This window comes from Haliaeetus leucocephalus, unplaced genomic scaffold (genome assembly GCF_000737465.1).
Source record: "Haliaeetus leucocephalus isolate CR32 unplaced genomic scaffold, Haliaeetus_leucocephalus-4.0 Scaffold536, whole genome shotgun sequence".
NCBI lineage: Eukaryota > Metazoa > Chordata > Aves > Accipitriformes > Accipitridae > Haliaeetus > Haliaeetus leucocephalus.
Window position 1 is genome coordinate 5,521,399 of NW_010972972.1, and position 25,685 is coordinate 5,547,083.

The window sequence follows — 25,685 nt, forward strand, 5'->3', positions numbered from 1 at the left end:
CGACAACATTTAGACGCAAGCCTTCCTTCTCCATTCCTCCTACTCTTAGTGACCACTCCAGCCTAGTTTGGGCTCCTAGAAGAGCATGTTTCTCACACTGCTGTTTGCTACTCAAGGCTTCCAGAGCTGCTTTGAGTCCAATGTTTTCTACTTGACCTGAGAAGCAAGCTTTGAAAACAAGCTACTACTTTTTAAAACACTGCAGCTTTTCAAGAAACTTCTGTTCTCCAGGTTTGGAAAAAGTAGCATGGGGGAACAAAAAAAAAAAGTGTAAATTTGCTCAGTAAAAAAGCCAGTTGCTGAAGATTGTCACATGCCTCAAGAATGACAAGAACAGATTGTTGCACCAATGACTGCAGCTGCACCAGTTATTTCCAAAAGATTATTATTAGTGAGTGAAATCTTATTTTGCCATTACAAGCAACTGTCAGTTCAGAGATTTTAGTTCTTCTCTTCCATTTTTAACACCACCATGTCAAACATATCTGTACCAAAAGGTCTGTAAACTCCTCCAGGTATGATACCTTTCACAAATAAAATGACCCTGAAATAACTTTAAGATCCAATGGTACAGAAGAGATTAATGTTTTTCCTTAAAAAACAAACAAAACAAAACCCCCAACCCAGGAGCAGAAAGAGAAGGAAAACAGCTTCCTGGCTTATTAAAAACAAACAAACAAAAAATCCATTTTCAGGGAACTCAGCTGCAAGAGAAAAATCACGAGGAATTCACAAGGAGCACATGCAGTCTCTGCTCTAGGCGTAACCATAAATCCTCCCTCAACTGGCAGCCTAATTACATGCTAGAACATATTTAAGAAGAATCAGGTACAGCTTTATTGGCATATTTATAAATTAAGGCAGAGCAATTCTTTCTTTGAAAAATCTCTCTGGATATCAAAATCTTTCCATCCTCAGACACCGTTTCCTCATTCTTAACTCCCACTTCTTGGAAGTCTTTTGCAAGTGCTGCCAAAACCTTCCAGGGCTTGTATTTTGCTGCAAGTTAAATACCAATTAAAATAATTTTTCTGGAACTGGCACAAATGTCTGAGAACATCCATGGATGCTCTGAAGAAAAACACTTCTGAGGGCATAGAAGGATCAAATTATTTCACAAGAAAACCTAGAGGAACAGCTCAGCTTGGGAGAGCCCCTGGCAACACGGTGGGACAGGGGAGATGCACAGAAGAGTACACTTATTCCAGTGGTCAGGACCCTCAACAAGAAGAGCTGGGTTCAGCCTGTCTTTCACCACTCTGCTTCTTTAGACCTCTGACCACGTCTCAACATGCGTTTAAAGAAGCACCGAACCTTCTGGGGACCAGATCTCTACTGAGCCCTCGAGGTGCTACTGCATCACAAGCAGCAAGTCCATGAAGGCTTTCAAAAGCCAGATCCTTCTAGAAACGCAGGTGAATAAAAGCCAAGGAGATGAGGCTAGGGGGAAGTGCTTATAAGATCCAGAACAGAACATGGCACGTTAGCTACGGAGGGTGCATTTATGTTTTCTAAAGCAGACTGATGGAAATCTGGATGCTTTTATTCATTGCTTCGTTGAAAATAGCCCTTTCACCTCCAACTCTGGCGTGCTTTTGACCACAAAGCAGCAGCCGTGGGATCTGGTTGCATCCCCAGACCAGATACACCCACTCCAGTTTCAGCCAGGTTATTCCAGGAGAGCATCCACCTCCCCAACGTGGCTGAGCTGGAGGCTACTAAGCCCAGGGAAGGAACCAGCACCTGCCAAGTGGTTCCCAATGGGAGCACCCAACGCCCCAACCACCACCCATCAGCCCCCGACCACCACGCAAGGACACGAGTGGTACTCACTGGCTTTCTCCGTTCGTGCAAACTGCCCCGCTATCAACCACGACAGCGCCGTAACTGCCGCAAGTGCTCCTATGTGCAAGAAAGGGGCTGTGGCCTGCAGGACAGAAGAACAGGAGAGAGAAAACGATGACAAATGCCCCAGCACTTCACAAATTCATTGACCTTGCAGGCTGCACAGTGCATCAGACCACTCTGTTTCCAGCTGGATTTCACACCATTCCTACATCAGGCTCCTGCATCTGTTTTGGCCATCTCTTCTTCCAAACCCTAACGTTGTCTTCGGCACTCAGGCCACTATGAGGGCAAAGCAGGAAAGCTCTAAACCCCTTCTTGGGGAAGAGCTCACCCAATAACACAGATATTTGGAAAAGGGCTCCTTAGCCACTATGCAAATGGAAGCAAGGCTCTTAGTGGCACCAAGTTTTAAATTTCTTGTAATCCAGTTGAACACTGGTCAACGGCTCAATGTCTGGATGGAGATCAGTGACAAGTGGTGTCCCTCGGGGTCCATGCTGGGACCAGTACTGTTTAATATCTTTATCAATGACACAGACAGTGGGATTGAATGCACCCTCAGCAAGTTTGCAGACAACACCAAGTTGAGTGGTACAGTTCACACGGACAAGATACCATCCAGAGGGACCTGGACAAGCTCGAGAAGCGGGCCCACGGGAACCTCATGAGGTTCAACAAGGCCAAGTGCAAGGACCTGCACCTGGGTCAGGGCAAGCCCTGGTATCCATACAGGCTGGGGGATGAAGGGATGGAGAGCAGCCTTGTGGAGAAGGACTTGGGAATACTGGTGGATGAAAACTGGATGTGAGTTGGCAATGTGCACTTGCAGCCCAGGAATCCAGTCATCTCCTGGGCTGCATCACCAGCAGCGTGGCCAGCAGGTCGAGGGAGGGGATTCTGCCCCTCTGCTCCGATCGGGTGAGACCCCACCTGCAGTTCTGCGTCCAGCTCTGGGGTCCTCAGCACAGGAGAGACAGGGACCTGTTGGTCTGGAACACCAGACACCTCTGCTATGAGGACAGGCTAAGAGAGTTGGGGTTGCTCAGCCTGGAGAAAAGAAGGCTCCAGGGAGACCTTATAGCAGCCTTCCAGTACTTAAAGGGGGCTTATAAGAAAGATGGGGACAAACTTTTTAGTAGGGCCTGTAGCGATAGGACAAGGGGTAACAGTTTTAAACTAAAAGAGGGGAGATTTAGACTAGATATAAGGAAGACATTTTTTTACGCTGAGTGGTGAAACACTGGCCCAGGTTGCCCAGAGAGGTGGTCGATGCCCCATCCCTGGGAACATTCAAGGTCAGGTTGGACAGGGCTCTGAGCAACCTGGTCTAGCTGAAGATGTCCCTGCCCATGGCAGGGGGGTTGGACTAGATGACCTTGAAAGGTCCCTTCCAACACAAACTATTCTATGAACACACTGGACTGTGTATCGCCATGGTGTGTCACCATGAGAGAAAGCTTGAGGTGGATCCTCTGAGTCATGCCTCTGTTCTCCAATTGCCTGCCTAAATCTTTAAAAAACAAGAAAAGGGAAGCACTTCTGAGAAATGTTAGTCACTTGTGTGAATGCTATTTTTTCCCCTGTGTATTTGCATACTCCCATATATACAGCAGTGATCACCAGTAAAACCTCTCAGGCCTTTCATGGGCAAAATATTTTTTGGACCCCTTTTTGAGGAAGAGTTCTATCAAGAAATTAACAGTTTGTAACTATTTTCCTCTAATACTTACATAGCCCTGCAGTATACCACAAATCTTTCTTAAAACAGGACTAGAGTACAGAAGTTGCATTCTTTTTTTAGATATATATATAAATTTATGTGTAATATAAAAAAAACCTAGAGTACTCCTCCCATAGGGCTGGGAAGAGCATGATGCCACACCAAGAGGAGGAATTGCCCTCTCCCTCCAGCAACTATGAGTCATACCCAGCCTCAGTATTTTCCACCTCAAACTCTGCAGCCAAGCCTTGGTTTGAGTTTAAGGGAAAGAGCTCAGGAGATGGAGACAAAGTGATATAGTGGCCTCAAGGACTCCACAGGAGTTTTGCTGCAAATTTTCTCATTGCCAAGATTTCAATATTGGGAATGACAAACGTCAAGACAGGATTTTATATAGTAGAAAGACAAAGTCCATGACATGTAGCTGCACTGGCCCCTTTCCCCACCCAGAGAAGCATCCTTGCAGACAACTTACTTGCAGTGAAATAAATACCATCTCCCATTCGTCGTCCCAAAGCTGTGCTATCGATGACATGGTCACCACAGTAGTTATCAAGGTCGTCATCAGGCCAATCTACAACAAATATGAGAGTATTTACATACTGGAGCTTATCATTATCGTGTAAGTTTTATAGATTGGGAAACGGAGAGAGAAAACCTTCATACATAATAAAAGGACAAAACCAACTAGCCTTAGGACCCACAAGGAAAGAGGTTGGGCTTGTGTGCTGTCCCAGCATAACCTCCCCTTTTCCACCACTGGAGATACAACACTGGTCTAAACAGGCCCAGGAGGGCACATCTCATGGATGATCTCTCTTTCTTCACATAGCGACCAATGGTATGGAAAGATCAGGTGATTTGCTTTGGCAACAAACTTGATCAAAACCAGCTTAAATAGAAATGGGGTTCTGCCAGGCAGCTTCAGGAGGTGATCCCAGACTCCCCAGCCCTGCTGCAACAGCCTGTGCTGCACCAGTGCTATGGGAGGTGGGCGGACTTTGCTTAACTTGACTGTCCAACGCTTCTGTTCAGTCATAAACCTTGAACACATCCACCAGAATGAACACTGCACTTCCATAAAGGCTAGACATGTGTGCAAGCAAGGCTGTGCATCCCCATCGCCAAGGAGTCATCTTGAGATGGGTCAAGCACAGCTTTGTGCATGAATGTGACTTCAACCGGGTCTGAAATGGCAACAACTGTCCAGTCAGCATCCAATTCACATTAACAGAGCAGTTATAGCAGATATTGCAGCTTGAGAAGAGGCTCTGGATGAGACAGTGGCTGAACTGAGATGGCAGACCAAGGCCCAGTCCATCAGCCACCTTCCCCCAGCCTCCATGTGGAAGCACTCAGAAGTCTGAGGAGAGCAGTCAAAAAGAAAACGTCACTTCTGTTTTGAAGGTAAAAAGTTCAAAACATCAAAAACTGCCATAGAAATAACTCCAGCTGTAAAGACTTAAAATCCGGGCTGTCTATCAAAAAATAGTCCACAGTTCTCCGCCTCTTCATCTGGTATCTCAGTCTCTGCTGTTCCACACACCTGCTGGATTCAAAGGATGCTGCTGCTCTACGCCTCGATCTCCTGTACTGTCTAGATCTGAAATCTGTGGGGGAGACTTGGGCAGAAAAGGCCAACTGATACACAGCAATGAACTGATCATCTAAGATGCACAGGACATCACTAGACCAATTTCATCTTTACTTAATACCTTAGACAAGCAAATAAAAACCCTGCATTCCCAACATTTACAGAAAACACTTCTGGACATAAGGACAGGATTTCTCTCTCTAGTTTAGCCTCAGTTCCCACCTGCTGTTCCTCTCCTAGGTGCCCAGACAGACCTGCCAACAGCACAAGAGGTGTCCATAGGACAGCAGTGGCTCACCCTGAGCCTCCAACTTTTGGGGAGCATGAACAAAGTACATGGGGCAGCAGAAGGGGCCAAGAGATCCAGCTGCCCCAGGTTGAATAGAACCCCCGAGCCAAGAGGCTGCATTCAACCCACCTTCTAACCCTAACCAACCCATTTCTGCACATCCAAGGCAGGATAGGGTTTGCTCGCCTATTTAAGAGACACTCCCCAGCAACCTATAGTGGCAAGCCACACTATTTCAAGAGATTTCCTCATTAAGGACTCTGGGGTAATACAGCACAAAGCAATGCATGTGGACAATTGCACTTTGCCATGGGCCCTTGCACGCAGCAGTCGTTCTGCTCCCCCATCATGTGGTCAGACCCCTGGGACACCTGCCAGAGTGTAACATCAGCACACAACCCAGATTGAATCTACTTTTCATCCATTTTATATCCCGCAAAGCTGAACTCCAAATTCAGCAGCCACAGAAGACTTTGTCAACTAGATTTCTTCAGTACAGCCCTAATTCCCCTTGATGTCGCTGCCCTGTGCAGCACAGAGGTGTCAGGACACAAGTGTATCTCCATTCCATCATCTCCTCCTCTCATCACCTCCAATTTATTGCTTTTTACCCTCTCTCAGGCATCTCCAACTTGGCTTACAATCCTCAGTTCTTTTTGCAGGATTACAGGAGGAAATTGGAAGGAATTGTGCAGTTTGCACATACCAGCCTTTCCCACATGCTTTAATCTATATTTGAAGGTAATTCAGCACAGTTACAGCAAAGAATATTAACTTATTCCAGTCTCTTATCTCAACCTCCTTAGAAAACTGAGGGAGGTGTGGGGAAGAGACAGAGCACCACATCTGAGTTGTGATGATCGGTGGACTTTTTTGGAAGAAGGGAAGGAAGGGTGGGTTTCTGTAGGCAAGAACTAACTGATCTCCACCAACACATTCCTCTTCTGGACTTACTCATCCAAACCCATCAGCCACCTGGAGCGTGTCTGAAAAATTCCATTTGCCCCGATGAAGAAACATATGTTAGACTCAAGAATCGACAATTTATTTTCTAGCAGCAGTCAGACAGTCCCTGCCTCCTCTTTGCATTGCATCCCCTCCTCCCAAGGAAACATAATTTCTATCTTTTCTAGGAAGAAAAAAGAAAAAGAGACAGGGGGGAGGTCTGTGCTGTCCCTGTCCTGGGGGGTGGTACATCTGTTCAGGCTCTGATCCTGCGACACCTTGTCACATGCAGAACAACCAATTTCGGGAGGAGCTGTGTATCAGTAGATTCAGGGCTGGTCCCTTAATTACCTATTAGCAGATTGCCAGTTACAATTGAATGCTGCCAAGCCATTTTCTTTGGCACTGTCTCTCCCCGCAGCTTGCTACATACCCTTCCTCTCCCCTTCTGCGCTCCAAGCACCAGATCTACATCTTCTCTTACATTTCACAGCAGTTTTTCAAACTGCTTTACATACAAACCAGGACCTCCTTGGGTTCCAGCAAAGCACAACCTGCACATTGCACACCCCCAGTTTTAACACCTTCATCTTCTCCCAGGGCTCTTCCAGTCAGGTCCTCCAAGCACAACCTGAACAGCTTCGCTTCTGCTCAGCCCTTCCTCGGGCTGGGATCAGCACAGAGAGGAGCACCCGAGGGCTCGTAATGGAGTACCACGCTGAGCCCAGACCAAAGTCGAGCCACTCCAATGACACGGTGTTTCTCAATCTCCAAAAGTTGGCCCTCTGTCAGCAGGGACCCCCAGAACATTTCACCAAGGTCTTCGTCCCCAGGCTTTGACTGCTCCTACTGTGAAATCTGCTCAGCCCTAAGATGAGGCCACATGCATCACAGACATCCACGATTTATGCTCTCCCCAAAAAGACTGCGGCAGTGAGTGCCACACACACCACCCGCTCCTTAGACTCCCGTTTCACTGAGATCCTGCTCACTTCCAAGCTGAGAAGAGCCATTTACCTTGTGAAGCCAGTGCAGGTTCATTTGCTGTCCCACAGCTATGTGACATAGTGCTAGTATCTGGGAAGAAGAAATCAAGAGTCAGACACAGGCACGTCACAACCTTTAAGTGTTTGAACACGCAGGAACACATCACCATCCAAAAAAGATAACCAAAGAGGCCGGGGCAGAAAGCAGGGCTGGGGTGAGGATGGTCCAGCAGACACCACTAGCTCAGTTGTACAAACAGAGCCTTTCCAAAGCTGAGAATGTGGAACAAAAGACTTTGACCTCCAGAAGGCAGGGACTTGAGAGGTTGGTCCATGGGTCCACGGCTCCCAGGACTGCGGGAAGCAGTGTCTGCTTGGGCCAGAATGGACACGGCCTCGGAGGTCCCAGCGCCCAGGGATGCGGGGAAACAATTTGCATTTGTGACTGGCAGATACGCCGAAATGGGAACTGGGCCGTACTAAGGGGAACAAGAGCTGTGTTTCTCCTCAGGCCAACTGCACCACCAGTATCAGGGTCTCTGGTTTTGCTCTTGATCATCTGAGGTCACAGGCTATGCATTTCTCACTTTCCGTTTATTTTAGGCAACTTAAGGCTAAGGCGGGGGGGGAAATCACTTCTGAAAGGAAAATTGCTCAAGTTGTAGGTGGACTGAGAAGTTCGTGCCCTTTTTAAAACAAACGCACAAACCTCTAGGAAATGGCATTTTATTCTACTCACCAATAACACTGTAATGTACGTAAAGCCAGCAGCAGTTGTTACAAGTATTGGAATGGACCAGTCACTCCAATATCCCATTCGATTATATAAAAACCTGAAAGGTAAGTGTGAAGGAGAGATTAAGAGGAGATTCAACACCATAGCAACTTCACTAGGATTAGACAAAACTTTAGAAAATAGGTCTTTCCATTGCTGCTCTACAGATGAGATATAGGCGGCAAAAAGCACAAGTCACTCTGGAACAAAACCCAGTGTTTCTGCTTTGATCCCTCATGGGAAATTAACTCTGCAAAGAGGGATCAGACAATTATATCAAACACAGCAACAATGTTATGTTGGAAAAAAAAAAATAATCATACAGGACCAGGACTTGTATTTCCTGAAAAATATTCCCTACGAACAAGAGGAAAAGTATCGCCACATGTGGTGGTGTTTGCCTAAACAATAAATCCAATGCTGTCCCACACGCTCATAGACTAATAAACACAATATAGAGATAGTATCAAGGACAGGGGAGGAAAATTAATGTTGCTGTGCACAGCTGTGCTATATACTCAAGACACAAACTCTTTGTGGAGGGACAAGAAGAAATTAGGTGTCCTGTACCTATCGGAGAGGGTGTCTTTTATTCCAATGGGCTGTAGAGAAGGTCCAATCCTGCAACAGTGGACACCGTCAGGAGTTGGGCTCAGGACTTCCCAAAACAGGGCAGGCTAGAGGAACTGCCTCCTTTTGACTTTCTCACCTTCAACTGACTGAAGGGTTGGGCTGCCCAGCCTGAAGGATGCCTGTGGGGTTTTTTGGCTCAGTGGGTTCCCTTCTCCTGGTCTGTTTACCTTAAAGCTCTAGGTAAGATACGGGCCGTTCAACGGCTCTGTGATCCAGCCTTGGCGAGAGGCAGCAGCAATGTCCTGATGCGCTGGAGGATCACAGCAGGGACCGAAGCAGGGTTAGAGCGGTACTGAGGTATAGATGACACTCTACAGGTATATCTCCAAAGCACGTACCTCCAAAACAGCTGCTTTGCATCCTCTAGACTATCACTCACCAGTAAATTCCCCAGTTTCCCTGCGCACATGCAGAACAGCTACCACCTCATTGAGGCTCAGCAGCACCAAAGCATGGAAGCCAAATGTTTTTCCTATGGCCTAGTGGTCACAGCGCTGCGCTAGGAACAGAGAAACCCACATTCACTCCCCACCTTCGCTTTTGGGATTGCAGTGCTCTTCCCCCACCACCTCTCCAACCAACAGGCAAAGAGGTAGCCTTCATCCTCCTGCTGAAGCTGATTTTTCTTCCCTCATCTCCTCACTCCAGGTATCCTCCCCACTCTCAGTTATCAAGCTTTCCAACCCTGTATTTCAGAGAGCAGATTGAGCTCAGCGTCCTGCCTCTCCTCATCGCTTTCATAAAGCCAACGGACAATGAAAGCTTTATGCACAGGAGCAGCAGATGAAGCAGACCATTATTCACAGCAGCAGCACGGTAAGAGACACTGTCCCTTGTGCCTAGCAGTGGGTCTCAAATGTCAAATTTGCATTTAAATAGCGATACGCTTCCCAGTAAAACTGTCCTGGAGCTGGATTCAAGAGTCATTAAAGCACATTACAGCAAAACCACAACAAGACATAAGAAGGTCTTTTCCAAACGTAACGATTCTACTCTAAAGATAGACACAGTCCGCTACCTTCCCTGGCCAGAAGCGCAGAAGGACACCCAGGCTCCACCACACCAGGAGAGAAGTAGCCAAATCCCAGAATCCTTCTTGCAACTTCCAAAATTTCAAGCCTGACCTGGATTAAAACTTTTTCTGCTGGATTTTTAGAAAAAACATCACTAGGTTGACTTGGATTGGGGTTAACTTTATCTCCATGCAAATCCTCTGGTACAGCAAGGATGAGGTCAAAGACTCAACCTCCTCCCCACCACTCAAATCCAGCATCATTCATCAGCCACAAACTCTGCTCTGGCAACTGCCCCACCTATTCTGTCCAGGAGTAAAGCTCCCACGTAGGATCCGGAGAGCAAATCCTCGGGCTCAAATATGACCCATGTCCAAGTTCTGCTTAGGGATTCAAACAGCCATAACAAAAGGGACCTGGAGGGATTCAGACATGCTGTTAGTAAAAAAAAAAAAGAGGAAAGAAAGGAAGGAAAGAGCATCCTTCTGAAGTCTTTGCTCATGCCACCACCAAAAACTTCCTTAGCTCAACTTCAATACATTTAAGCTTTTGCTGTGATGTCCCTTCAAGTGGCCCTCTGATAGTGTCAGGTCTTCACTTGATGTGCAAATGACTGTTTTAAAAATGCTGTTTCCATGGTAGTTATGAACCAGAGAGCCTTCTCCAGAACTAAGGAAGAAAAAATTTGCTACACAGACTTGCGTTTATAGTCCTGCTCCAGAGGGAACACAGCCAGGTTCAAAAATTAAAGTATCTCCCACGTCCTTCACTAACCAACATTAAGCTTTCTGTTGCAGTACCTAGCCTGCACACTGGAGATCTATAGTATAATGCAATTAAGTGTAGACACCACAAAGAAATGCCCAAAGCAATAAATTAAAAAAATATTTACTTAAATTTAAGAGGCACAAAGCCCTTTCGCTGACAAGGACCTCATTGCATATTCAGCCTCGCAGAAAAAGGTTAAAAGCCTGCAGCAATACGTGCTGGGCTATAATTTTGCCTTGTCTTTCTAAAGCCCATTTCAATCCCAGAATAGTCCCTTAAGTCTTTACAAGTTTAAAGGTCAAATTGCCACATTTAGGTAGGTAAACCCTACCACTGCCACAATTTAATTATGTTAGTTTGGTTTAACATAGATGTGTGCATCCACTGCTGGAGCCTGAACACGCTGCCTGAACCGCAAGCAGGGTTTGCTACACTCAGCTGTAGGTTTCTGCTACCTCTTAAGTCACCTCTGGCAGCTGCTCAGCAGCATTTAGCAAAGCTCTGCACATCTGCGTTAAGAAACGCAGAACATCATAATGAATTCAGGCTCCAAGTACCATTTCAGCCAAAAGAAGACAGAAAAGAGCGATTGCAGCGCGTTGTAGTTCCAACTAGAAGAATGAGGCTTCACATTAGCATGCTCATAACCTTGCCAAGAAGGACCTGGGGTTATGGAGGACATGAGGTTGAATGAGCCAACAGGGTACCTCCACTGTGAATAAGTTAAACTACTGGGTGGCATTAAGAGAAGTGTCGCCAGCAGACCGAGGGAAGTTGCTCCCACTTCTGCTCACCACTGGTGAGGTGGCACCAGCACCGCAGTGCCCTGGTTTGAGCCTCCCAGTTCAAGGAGGATACGTAGGGGATCCAATGCAGAACTACCCAACCAAGATGGTGAGGCACCTGGGGAACACAGCTTCCTAGGAAAGTTTGAGGAAGCTGGGCTTGTTTAGTCTCACGGAGAAGAGACTACGAGATGATCTAATTGCTGCCTACGCTGTCTGACAGGCAATTATGAAGATGATGAAATCCAACTCTTCAAGAGTGACAGACACTGTCACAAGGGGAAATGGCCCTTAGAGGTTTGGGCTGGAAAATCTTCCCCTTGGAGGGTGGTGGAGTGCTGGAACAAGTCCCAGAGAGGGGGGAACTCTTCATTCATCCTGGTCTACTGCTGGCAATAGTCCTCCTCTGAGGGGCTGGTCAGACAGATGCCTCCAGTCTTTCCTCACCTGCTGTAGTGGGACAAGCCACAAAAGTTCAGTGTAGGTACCTGCACGTGATGTGAGGAAGGAAAGCTCGCAAGGATGAGTCTTGGAGGACAGGAACAAGCTCAGCAGCTCATCACACCAATGTGACAGCAATTCTCTGTCCCAGTTCCTCCAGGAAGCCCCTACCAGTAGGTCGGTGTGATGGGTCCTCCGCAGAGATGGCGTTTGCCCTAAAAGAGCCCTTCCTCTTGTCCGAGAGAGGCCATGGCTCGCAAATAAATCAGTGGAGCAGAGAGGAAGGCAACAGGAACAATTATCAAAGAAACCTCATCCACAAATATGGCCCAGAAGCAATAGCCACTGAAGAACAGCACAGATAGGGTTCCTAAGAGCCAGAACCCCACTGTATCTCGTCAGCAACAGGCTCGCAGCCCTCTTGGGACTAAAATGATGCTTTCACCTCCTTTACATCCCATCCGGCTGAAAAATGCTCTGTTTTAATGGAGCCCACACATCTGCGCTGGGAGGGAAGAGGGCCAGGCTCAGCCTGAACGGACCCAGTGGAAATTGTTTCCTCTCTGCCTGGAACCAGCATGTCTGTAATTAAAACCTCACCCCATGTTATCATCCTCCCAGCCTTTCCGCAGCGTTCCAGGCTGTTTTTCAGAAACCCTGCTCTTCTCAGCCTCTGGTGCCAGTGCATGGAGCAGGGATCTAATTGGGGTTACAGCACACACAAAGCACTGACCGATTTTCAGCACTGAATGGCACCACTTGAACAGATGTAGCCCTGTTATTTTTCACCCAGAGAGCCTCTTCCATGACTGTTGTGCACAAGGGCTTGCTTTTTCAGTGCTGTCAATCCAAAAGTGCTTCTAGCACCCTGGGCACTGGGTTGCATGGCAGGGGAAGGGGCTTTGGTCTGCAGGTGATGTGTGTGAGCATTTTAAAGCCCAAACCCCTCTTGCACCCAAAGCAGACCTGCACATCTCCTCCCTTTCCTGCACGAATATTTGGGAACCCAAAACTCTGCAGTGCTGTGGCTGCAATGCCCATTCACAGCATTCTCAGGGCTTTGCTTCATATCTGCGTGATATTTTTTAGCCCTTTCTCAACTCTAAGCTGACAGATTTGGCTTTGCACTGGAGCGGACTAGGAGCACTCACATCCCTTACTGAAGGTATAAACTGAAAGAATGAGGAGTTCCAAAATATCATGTCAAAAAAAAAAAAGCATTTTTTTCATGCTATCATTATAAATAAATCAAGAGCAATGGTGACAGTTACAGTTCTCAGAGCGTGGGTCCAAGCAAAGAGAAAAACCACACTCCTAGGAGGAGACAGCTCACGTCATTCAGTTAGTAAACACTCTCCCTTACACAAATTCAGCATCTAAGGCAAGTGATTTATTTAAGGGATCAACTACCCACTGTGTTTTAAAATACAGTTTACATATTATCTTTGACAAGAAGATGATGTCAAAGCAGTTTGGTTGCAAGAGAGCCCAAGGGACTATCAAAATGTTTTAAGATGCTGCTGAGAGTAAAAAGAAGAATAATTTCCAGCACTGGGGGGAGCTGGCAACACCCTAAACTCCCCAGCACATCCCACTGGAAAGCTTGTTTTCAGCTCCTTCCAACTTTGCAAAATTTTCCACACCCGTGTCTTCTTCAGGCTGAATTTCCATCATTTCTATTTTGTGGAAAGTGGCAGCCAAATTCCTTAGCCACTTCCAAAAACAGCCAACCATAGAAACAAACAAACAAAACAACCACCAAAAAGCTTCCACATGATTTCAGCACCATTTCTGTTTTCGAATGCTGTTCACCAGGTAGCACACCTACCCCAAGCTCCGTTCCAGCCATGCAATGGAGACGTGAGGACACGTTACATCTATCAGCGAAAACAGGCAGGAGGTCTCCTTCAGCCTCACCTCCCACCTCGCCTTCCCTTTACCGTCATTAACAAGTCCATCTGAAGGACATCCAACGCAGCGTCAAACAGCTCTTGGAGGCGTACGATGGGAGCCCAATTTGTTAAGGGTTTGCCTCTCCGCAACAGGGAAACTCTACTCACCAGTTGATTTCATTGTAGTCGTTGTGAACTTCCCACCAGAAGTAAAACCAGACCAGGGTCAGGAAGAAGGACGAGGTGAGGATGAGGAACCAGAGGCGCTCCCACTGCGGATGGAAAGGCAAGTCAATGTTAATACTATGCTCTTTCAGGGCCAGTGCCCCATCCGCTCCCTCATCTCATCTCGAAGCTGTTGAGGTTGGATGGAGTAACTAGACATTTCCAAGGGCAGATTTAAGACCTTTCTGCCCTGGGGGAGGTGGGAGATGCGCCCCTGGTCCCCAGCTCTGGGCAGAGGGGTCACTTATATACATCCATTTTATGTAGGGCTGGGACAGCATTTCTCCAGCTCTCAGGGCATGTGGGACGAGGGGGGCATTTCTGGATACAGAACTGGTGGGTTTTGTTTGGTTGGGGGTTTGGTTTTTTGGTTTGCATTTTCTTGAGGCAATTTTTTAATTAACTTTTCTATTCACATGTGAGGGATGCATCTGGGCATCTTACTCTCTCATTGGTTCAGCCTAAGTGACTGAGTAGTTCTCACATGGCAAAGACTACGCAGCAGGTTAGTGATGCTACTACTACACAGACATATGAACCCTTACTCCTTCCCCCAGGGCACCCAGATCCTGAAGAGCCAAACCACCCACCCGCAACATTTATTCCCACCACCACCACATATGCAAGTGTTTTGCAAATAATATGGCAGGACGAGAGACCACACCAGCATCAAATGAAAGAGATTTGTGCTGACATTTAGTTTTAATGAATGTCTCAAATAATACTGAACACCACCACCCCCCCCAAAAAAAAAAATATGCCTAAAACATCTGGTCAGTGCCCTGCTCCAATAGCATGGGTAAAATCCCAAACCACAAGGACATCCATGTAAAGAACAATGTTGCAAGAAAACTGTCCCTAACCAGCACCATTTTCACGCGCTCCTTGTTGGTTTTACTCTGCAGGCATTAAATAGTCCACACATGTTTCTGTTTCAACTAGCATCCAGTCTGTTTGGAAAAAAACACTGGAATAAATTCTTTATGGAAAATATTCAAATGAATCCTCTCTTCCCAGAATCAATAAGAAGGGATGAAAATTGAAAAAGTGTATGAACAACTCCACTACTATAAATTCCTTCCAGACCCTGAGCACAGCATTAATCTCTTTTGAAAATGCCCTTTTCTCTAGTGAACTGTCTCATGGCTTTTCAATTATGCAAAACAGTGTAACCAATATAAACACTGGTTTGGTGATATAAGAAACACTACTACTCTTTGCCTTCCCTTTCCATCTTAAGGGCTGAAGCTATTTACTCAACTGTGTATTGACTATTTTTCATCATGCATCACCCTGGATACCAATCTTGTGATACAGCTCTTCCTTGTATGCTCCGTCTTACAAAAAGTGCCAAAAGAAAGCAATAAAAAGGGTTGGAATTATTTAATTTTTGCTGCGCCAAAAAAAAATGATGTTTTCTGCTAGAAATTCCTAATTCTTGGCTGGGGTTATGGTTAAAACATTTTTTTAAGCTCAGCTCAAGTTTGTTAGCCAACTTCTTTCAAACCTCAGTAGCAGCAGGTGCCTAAGTCCCATCAGGGGCCTTTTGCTCCAGATATATGGGGCAAAAGGGAACAGAAAGAGGTACAGACTTCTACAGTGCAACTACTGAGTACATTCAAAACCACATGGCCAAACTGCTCTGCCATGAGCTTAGAGAGTATATGTATATATTACACACACACCTCCCCGCTACATTTACATGCAAGTAGCATAGCTTGTGTCAAGCTCTCCAAAACCTATTTTTGGTCTGTCCTTGATGGTGCACTTGCCAGATATATTTCCCTGACTGATTTTCTGAAAACCCAGTCAAATTCTTCAAGGGTTGACATACTTCAGTGAGTTCAAGCACAGTTCTGGGTGGGCTTTCGGAAGAACAGGGAACATCTTCCCAGCACCACTGATGCTATTCAGCACAAACCAAACCAGCATCTGAACCTACATGCACAATATATTGGATTTAGCCTGGGACCTGTAAAACCTCCCTCCAATAGCTCCTCATCAGAAGAGCTTTACAGGCCTCTGCTTTGCAAGCTCCCACACGCTTCAAAGCAAGGTGAAATCTGCAACGTGCAACAGCTTCAAGCCTCTACTGCCAAAAATAAAGACTTAAAATCATGTCATCCCCATCACTCAATCACAGCCACAAGTAGGTGGGGGAAACCATGCCACTTCACCTACAGAAATTCAGGCAGAACCACTAGCAAGTTTGAAGGTGCTTGAAAAACCATCCGTATTTTCAGCTCCATGAGATTTTATAAGAATGTCAGTACCGAAATTTTTGGCAGTTCTTCTAGAAAACGTTCCCTTCCCCCCTCTTCTCTTTCAGTTTCTCCCTCTTCACACTGGGATAAGATGAACATGCTCACTAGTTACCAATTACTTGTACTAAGCTTAACCATGCCCCACTCACACAGCACACAGTATTGTCCTGCAAATGAACCTGACCAAGCACATCTGGATTAGCACCTTCATTCCTATCAGGATGAATTTTGGAAGTAGCTCACCATTTTGTCCTGCTTTCTGTGTTCTGGTTCACATCACTGAAGGGCTTTGGGCGAAGCTAAACCAGAAGATGCGCTCCAGGAGTGAACCCAATGCACCTCAACTACCAGCGGGCACCCAGTCCACCGGACCAGATTCAAGCTAGTCCTAAGTGAGCACACCATCACTTCCGAAATGCTGGGACCATGGATGTTGGGATCTCAGCACCAGCTATGTCCTTCCACAAACCTCTTCTCTCCACCCACACTACTCACTAATGTGGAGGTAGCCATGATGTCTTACAGAATGGCACAAAACAGCATTAACCTCGTTATACCGACATTTAATTTTAAAGGAAAACAATAAATGAAGAGCCACCTTTTTCCTCCAGCTAAATGGCCAGAAGACACGTACCATGCGCTCAGTTAACTTCAAAAAAAGCCAACTGGTAGACAAACGACATCTTTGCAGAGCACACCCAGTGAGATGGCCACAGCCCAAAGAAGGATAGCGAGAGTATCAATTAAAATAAGAAAAGTGACTTTGAAGTGAGAATATTTTAAAGGATCCGGCACAGGTTGAAGATTTTGCACTGCAGAAGCACTTTCAAATACAGGCATCTTACACGTACCACTGTGCTTGTGATCTCAGGTCTATTGTGCGGCCACTCCAGCAACGGGAGTAAGATTTCTTACTCCAAGAGTAGCTACAGACATAACCAGAAGAGCCCCCAAAAGGAAACAAATGAAGACAGACATGTTACCAAGTTGCAGTTTGTCAGTGATTTTCTAATATTTTTAAATCACAGAATCCTTAAAGAAAAACAAAACAAAACAAACAAAAAAATCAGCATTTCATCCACATTCTCCACCACTTTTGTGCATCCCCAATCCCCACCCTGTCAGGGGTACATAACCAACTCCAAAGTAAGGGATGATGGGGAAAAAAAAAGAAAAAAAAAACAAATTAAAGGAACTTGCCACAGAAAGAGATGGTTTGTGATTCAACTGTGAAGTTGGCTCACAAATTTTACCTGCTATTGTGCTGCAAATTTTAACTTTACTTGTTTGAAACAGGCCTGAAATTCATGTTTTCAGAAATTTTCCAATTTGGGGATTAGTTTTGGCTAACCAAAGTCCGCGCCGGCCACTTTTGCTGCACCTCTCCAACCCAGAGGAAGGCCGCAGCATTATTTACCACCTGGCACTGGTGGTGCAGGAAAGCAGAGCAGCTCAGGAAGATTATTTTATTTCTTGTAAGATCTATAGGAGATATTATGAAATTCACCTACATACACACACTCCCACCTACCCCTCCTACAGGGACTATTACAATTTAGTCAAACTTGCTATATTAGAAGCAATGAGATTTCTCACCCATTTCTACCTTCTAGCTGATGACACATAACACTGGAAGACATCTCTTCACGCGATACCATTTGTAAACCAAAGAAATTCCTCAACCAACAAATCCATGCTTTTTAAAAAGTTTATTTAGAGGAAGGTCCCTGGCTGTCACTAGAAAGTGATCACTTGCTAAAACTAGCCACGTGCAGAGCTAATGCACGTTCGTCTGCCACAGCTATTCCCTGCTGAATTATGGGGCGAACACAACTCAAGGCTGTGCCGTTCTAGAGAAGCCAGAACCGCGTCCATTTGACAAGTTGTTTGATGAACCCTTATCAAGCCTTTAGATCAGCAAATTGTCAATTATATTCCCAAAAAGCAGGTCAGCACAGCATCAGGATCTAAATAGAATGCGATTCAGAATTAGAACAGAGAAAGAACATTCAAGATGTTAAAATCAAGATTGCCCAGCGTGAGACTCCATCGCTCAGAAGTGGCTGTCACTGCATTTACAGGTGCCCCTCTCCCTGAGGTTTAAAAATTTTTGTCATTAAGCTGGGTCTATCAGAAAATATGTCCCAAGCCCTGCGTGGAGCATATAGGCAAAACAGAGAGGTACAACATGTGAAACCACATTAAATTGCCTATTTACTCCTACGTATATCCCCAAAGGTCACTGAAATGCTGTGAAATGAGCTAAGCTGCCCCCCTCGCCCTTTCTTTGCGCCTGGCTGGAGGAAGAAGCTGCATTTTCAGAAGGGACAGTACACTGCTGGCGCAAGGTCTGCTCCATTAAAGCCAAGAAAACCCAAGGCTAGAGCCGGCTGATTTGCTGGCAGCCTACGGATGAAGCAGAGCATAAACATTTTGCTTCACTGAAGTAACCGGAGTCACCCCAGTTGACTCCAGTCCCGAAATACCCTCCCCTCCACCTGCGGCGGTCCCTGCAGAGCTCCGTCAGCTCAGCCCAAGCGAGCAGCCGGACTCGCCCCCTTGAGATGCGCCTACGTCTCCTGACCTCAGGAGAAAACTGCAGGAGCCCCTCGGCAGCAAACCCACCGCCTCCGGCATCCAGAAGCGACGTCGAGTTCCAAAATGACCTGGAAGGAGAGAAGCCTGCTTCGAACCGTGAACGGGTGAGAGGAAATGCCGGCGCTGGATGGATTAGGGCTCCATTCCTCCACCCATTAGCTCATAGCAAACAACAGTCCAGCAATCCATCAACGTGGGCGAAGTTGGGTCCCGTCCAACTTGTGCATCCCTGGAAGCTTTCCGGTGAAGGAAGTCAATGCCACTGCTGTGAGCTCGCCCCAGTTTATACCAGTATAGCTCATCATGGCAGCTCACAAATGGAAACAGGGTTTTTTTACAGTCCCCCTTTTGATTCGCATCCAACTGTGAGGACTGCACCGACGCTCACATCAAACCCTCTGTGGCAGTAGGTGCCCAGAGCTCTCCCAGAGCAGCCAAAACCACAGCAGGATTTCGCCTAAAGGGCCTTAAATGTAGGCGTGAGGCTGGGGTTGCTTGGAAGCAAGGAGATGCAGACCAAAGCAGATTTCCTGATTAAGAGATATTTTCTTTAAAAGACTAAAAGCCAGGAAACATTAACAACTTTACACTAAGGCACCACTGAGGCCAGTCAGAGGAAACAAACTTCTTCCAAACAGTAGGTTAAGTCAGATAAGTGGAACAAGTGGAGTACCATAATTTTCTTTTTCACAACGCCCCATGTAAACCCTTCACAGAGAGTGTAAGGGGGCTTAAAAGAAGACAAGAATAAAGCTGCATTCACAATTCAAGTGAGTCAGGTCTACAGGTGCCTTGGTCTTTTAACAACATTGAATAAAACAGAAGACAGTTCTTCAAAAGAAGGGCTCAAACAGCAAAACGCAAAAAAAAAGCAAGAGAGGGAAACAAACAACTATTAATTCCCTTCAGACTTAAAGCTCCCTTAGCCTGGAGGGCCTCAAATCAAGAAAGATCACTAACATTTACAGAGAGAAGCCAAAAACCCTAAACCACAGAGCGAGGAAAAAAAAAAAAAAAAAAAAAGCCCTTCCCCACAGACCACTATGTAAAGACCCAACCTTCATTTGAAGAGCAAAGACAGGAAAGATGGGTAGCATCTGCTACCAAACGGAAAGACAGTGTGACGGCAGGGAGGCTGAAGGGCAGCAAAAAGGATCAGTTGAGCACACCAAAATCAATAGAAAAACTCCAATTCACTTCCCTCCACTCTGGCTTTGAACCAAAAAATCTTTTATTGCTAGATTCATTATTTCAGGGAAGTGGATAAACTGAGTTCCCTTTCAATTCTGCATTCCTCTTGGCTGTTAATTTCTATTTCACACTGCACCAGGAAATCACTTGTCATTAAATGTTATTGGCAGAGCAGACTCCCTCCCTGTCGCATTGCTACTTCGAGCAGAACCGAGGTTTATTGTGCCAAAACTGTTCAGAAATCCCCTTCCTTCTTTTAAATACGTATTTCTTTCAACCTTCCTCTTAAAATATCTGGCTTTCCAAATGCAAAAACTGAGTGCTGCATGGTCCCATGTTTGGAAAAAGTCAGTGCAAACCAGAGCCAGAAAAACATCTGACTCGCTTCTCCACATTAAGACTGAGTTATAATAAACATTCTGTAGAGTAATCCAACCTAACAAGTTAGTTAAAATTATTTTTCCATTTCACCTGCTGATAAGATCTGTGTTTTGGTCAGAGGTTTCTGTGATCAGAGACAGTAAGCCTGTTTCTAATTAATATAACCAGCTACCGAAAAAATGCAGAAGTCACTCCACACTGAAAAAATAGCAAGTGTATTTATCTACAGCTACCCTGAACAAGAATTATTATCTACGCATATGTAAGGCTGTAGTAGCCTCCATGTACAGTCAACCAAAGGTTTGCTCCAAACAAAGGTTTTGATTAAATGATCTAAATTTGCTCTGGAGGAAGCTGGCCCTCTTCACTGGCTATATAAAGAGCCTCTAAAACCATCTTCTCACTTTCAACACCTACAACTAGACGGTGTGAATATCTCCCCACCATCCAACCCACAGATCTCTTTCCACCAACTTTAATAGAAACACGTTCCACCTCCACTCCCCATGACCGGAGGGGATTTTCACGGTAACTTTGCGTACAAAGGGTGCTAAACGGTCTCAACTTTCAGCCTGCTCCCTCCAGCATCTCTGCAAATACCACCAGTCGAGCCAGGACCATGGTGACCCACGCAAGGTGGCAGATGTCCCAGCATAGCTTGTGCTTCCCAGTTAGAAATGAAGGAGCAGTCGGAGGGACAGGCTGGTTTCTGGAACTGCCAGTCATCTGACATGAAGAGGGCTCTTGTTCAAGTCAAAGCGCCTCTGGGAATTCATGGCTTTCGGTCTCGGTGGCAGACCCTACCCGTTCTCTGTCTCCCAAACACAGTAAACCTCCTGTTCATTCATTAAAAATAATTAAATAAGTAAATCAAAATCAAACTAGAGCAGGAAGAAGCTTTTTGACAATGTCTTCCCCCTCCCCTTTTTTTTTTGTCAGAAAAATTCCAGTTGTGAAAAACAGAAGCCTTTTATAGGAAATATAATATTTTAAAGCAATTTCTTGCTGAAGGGCATCTCAGCTTGAGGCTGGAATTTCTGCTCAGAGGAAACCGGAGAGAGACTGAGCCCTGCCAAAACCTGGCAGCGCATCGGTCAGGACATGCACAAGCAGATGGAGAACAACAGCACGTGGATCTGACCACACACACACACACACACACACACACACAAAAACATAAAATCAAATGTGGGCATCTTTCTCCAGTTCCACCCATCCAGCCATGCTACTGGAACAACTGCAGCTGCAAACTGGGCAATTTGGAAAAGTCAAAGGGGAAAACCCAGAAGTCTGGAGAGGTGATGTTACATGGTAAGGTGATGTTACATGCTGAGTTACATACATGTTGAATACCAGCCTATCATAACCCTAGCCACCAATCTCATTTGCTTTTTATTTGTATGCAACTCAACCTTGGGTCCATGCTTTCTTGGCTCCAGTCTTCTCCCCACCACAGGTCACATCCATAGTTGAGGAAAACCATCCTACATCAGTTCTGCCCTGCCAGCACCAGGAGCTCTAGACAAGGGCTATTTTAGACCACTTGGTTGATTTAATACACCCTGGTCAGATCCTTAGAATTGTAAGCAAGTATAATCCAGGAACAAACCAGGGTTACTCGATTTTGTTAGAAATACTTCAAAACCACTAGACTGAACAGTAACTTCAAACAAATTACGGCAGTACCTCCATAGCTCCACACAGATCAGGTGTCCAGAGGCTTCCCTCAGGCTATGGTGAGGTCTCCCTGAATCCCTCCTCTGCTCTTGGCCCCATCACCATACATCTAAACACTCCTCCTCCCATCGCTCCTTTTAAATCCAAGCCTTCACCCCAGAAGAAAGCACCAACCAGTTTAAACGCAGAGCTTGCAGAAGAGCTAAGCTACGTTAACCAGAGCAGGTGGGCGACCTGTGGATGAATCTCATCTCCATCTCCCTGCCACAAGATATTTATCATTTTCCTACAAGACACTGTAAATGTCCGTGCTGAAGGCTTCACATTCAGACAGCATTCACAGAGATATCCAATACAACCAGGCCCTGAGACTTGCAAATTCAGTAAGACAGAAAAGGTATTTTATCTTCCTGCAGTGCACGCCATGCTTGTGTCCCTAAATACCCACCAGCCCAGGCACCTGCCTTTAGCAAATAAATGGATGTTGTTGTCTACCTCAAGAGCTGGACTCGAATTGGTGCACCACCATTACTCAAGTGTGTTTTCAGGTTGTTTAAATTTACTCCCAGATACAATGAAGAGTTTACTAGTGAGTCTTCACAACAGTATTTTCTGACATTTTCAAGAATCAATTTCCTGCAGGCATTTATCAGTATTAGCTTAGAGCAGAAAGGAGGCAAGCTAACATTTATCCAACGAATACAAAAGAAAAATTGATGGCATGATGCTTCATTTCCGGATTACCCAATTGGACCTCATTCGAACAAACAAAAGAAAATCTTCTTCAAGCAAGTTATTAAATCATCGCTGAAGATGAAAGATGACTACATCTCCCAGCTGCACCCATTAGAACTGGGAACTGAGGATAAACAAGAACAAATATCAGCTGGAGCATTTTATCAGCGTACACAATACTTCGGTTCCTACTGTGAAATTACAAAATTTCATTAATAACTCATGGTATGTGAATGCACAGTCCTTAAAACAGCTACTTGCGTACTATAAATACGAACAGTTTTCCACCCCAGTTGATTTTGAGCTCATTAGCTCTGATCAGTCTCAGAGATCAAATGCAGACCCCAATAAACATTTACAGATAAAATAAATGAGGCAGCAAGGGGCCTCTGGCAGGCTCTGCTCTAAACGCCCACTCAAAGCAAGGCCAGCTGAGGGCAGGTTGCTCAGGGCAATGTCCCAGCAAGGTTCGAATGGCTCCAAGGATGGAAATTCCCACCTTCCTCTGGGTCCTGCTCCAGGGTTTGACCACCCTCATGGGGAGAAACTTTCCTACTGCCTGTCGGGAATTTCCCTTGAGGCAGCTTGTGTCCCTTGCCTCGTGCCAAGAGCCATCTTCTTCTCCACAGCCGCCCCCTCGATAGCTGCAGCGAGCAGTAAGGTCCCCCCTTCCCTTCTCCTGCTGCACACCCCCAGCTCTCAGCCTCTCCTCGTACGTCCCAGGCTCCAGCTCCAACCAGTTTGGTGGCCCCACTGGGCTCGCTTCCCTCTGTCATTGCCTGCCTTGGTTTTAGGGAGCCCCAAACCAGACTGAGTGCTCAGATGTGGTCTCTCAAGCGTCAGCAGAGAGGAAAACCCACATCCCTCAAGCTGCTGGCTGCGCTGTCACTATTACAGTCCAGGATGCAATCAGCCTTCACTGCCGAGAGTACATCCAATAGCTGAATCTCATATCGCAGAGGGATGTAACAAAGGGAAAGTACCTTGCGCTCCAAGGATCTGAAGCATTTAAGTGAGCAAATCAATATCTTTGACTAGCAGATGTTGACCTACCAGACCTTACGTACGTCAGGAACAGAATCGAGGCGCCCAGGCTTCAATTCCCTCACCTGGAACAGGCTGCAGAGGGATGAGTCTTTCATCCCTCTGTTGGATTTAAGACTTGTGAATCCAAGAGAGCGTAGGCAGCAGTCTGCGGGACTCCCCAGTGCATCGGTGCGCTCTCATAGTACTTTGTAATCTGTCCAAAGGCTTCATCATCTCCATCTAACAACCATGACCACGAACATCTGGTGCAAAACTCCACTTGAACACATTCTCCAGCTCTTGCTTTTTACTCTTCATCCTCAACTTTCTCTCCTCTCCCCATCTTTGTTTAGTACTTCGAATCTCATAAGGTATGGGACTTTTTTCCATTTGCTACAGCCTTCTCCAGGTAGGAGATGGACTAATTGGAAGGATACATCTGTCAACACAACCGATTTGAGCCAGTCTGGCCACTTCGTAAACGCTGCAAAGGTTTTGGCTGATTCATTACTCCTAGGTAACATGCTGTGGTCTTGCATAAGAGGCATGTGCCAATAAATAAATAAAGGGGGGGGGATTGGATCTAACAGACAATGGATCTGAAGACGGAAAAAAATATTCCTGCCATTCTGGCTGCCGAGGCTTCACTAGCTAACCAGATGCTTCCTAAAGTAAGTCATTGCACATCTCAGACATATCTTATTTGATTATTGTAAAGACTAGGCTAATAGCTCTCTGCACACTTTGTTAGAGAAGACCATGAATGGAGATTTCTGAGCTGTGACATGCTCCATTTACAATTCAATTTAGCAGGTCAAAGAAAGTGGCAGAGAACATATTATTGAAATATGCGTTCCTGCTGGGGCCGCCGTAATTGAACTGTAGATCAACAGATGCAACAAAAAGAGAGCCAAATCGCTAAAAATAACATTATTACACTTTGTAAAACACCTCGGCTCCCAGCCTCCAAAAACACAACCAGAAAGGTTCGTCAGGCAGGACTGCTAATTCCCTGCAGGCTTCAGGGCTTGCAGCCTTGCGAAGTTGAGGAGCAATTGGGCAGTTTTGCTTGCCCAGACAGCAAGCAAAGGGATAAAGGTATCCAAACTAAGGGAGAACCCATACTTGCCTGCCCCCTCTTTCCCCGCCACACTCTGCCATTACAGAGGACCAGTTTCTCTCCAGGTGTACCTCACTGAACAGAGGCAGCACCTAACTGTATCCCAGCAGCTGCGTTCGTCACAAAAAACGCTGCCAACTCTCAACGACGGCGCTGCAGCGGGAATTCCTGCGCCGTTCCAGAGACGGTGCACAGCTGGAGCCAGGGCTGTTTCTGGCTATTAGTGGCCCCAGGGGACTTTCTGCAGTAATAATAATGTCCTGGACCAGCCCTGCCTCCTGCAATTACATCCTCCGGCTTTCATTCAGCGCAGAGGTAAACAAAAAAATCCCCTGGGAGCCTCTGATTCGTGAGAAAAGAGCACAGAGTGATAGGGGTTCCCCAATCTACCCCCCACAGCACGATTTACTTCCACAGCTCCTGACAATGTGGTTTTAATCTACTGGATCTTTCGCAAACAACATAACCAGAGATACCCAGTGTTTCTGCCCATACCAATGGAAGGATTCGAGTATTACAAACCTATTACTGACGCTAATGAGGCGCTATTCCCTTTCTCTTTACCAAACGATTTGCATATTTGGAGGGCGAAGGGAGGCAGCTATCTTTTCTAGTCTAAATAGGTCCAGCTCTGTCAGTCTCTACTGATGAGGCTCATCTAGAAAAAAAACAAACACAGCCCATCACTCTTGCCCAGACCAACTAGATAAGGTCCAAGCCTTGCCTGAAGCGGAGCACCTTGCTGGGCACAGCATCCCCGCTGAGCTCTCATCAGCATC

General features: G+C 46.0%; 1 protein-coding gene across 1 annotated transcript in view; it reads right to left on the reverse strand.

Annotated features, from left to right (window-relative positions):
• GDPD5 (glycerophosphodiester phosphodiesterase domain containing 5) overlaps nt 1-25,685 on the reverse strand; it is a 104,976-nt gene that overhangs the window by 33,268 nt on the left and 46,023 nt on the right. The window contains exons 2-6 of the mRNA XM_010576628.1: nt 13,858-13,961; nt 8,122-8,215; nt 7,414-7,473; nt 4,044-4,142; nt 1,834-1,927 (exon numbers count right to left, since the gene is read on the reverse strand). Of these exons, the coding sequence (XP_010574930.1) occupies nt 1,834-1,927; nt 4,044-4,142; nt 7,414-7,473; nt 8,122-8,215; nt 13,858-13,961 (451 nt within the window). The remainder of the gene's footprint in view (nt 1-1,833; nt 1,928-4,043; nt 4,143-7,413; nt 7,474-8,121; nt 8,216-13,857; nt 13,962-25,685) is intronic.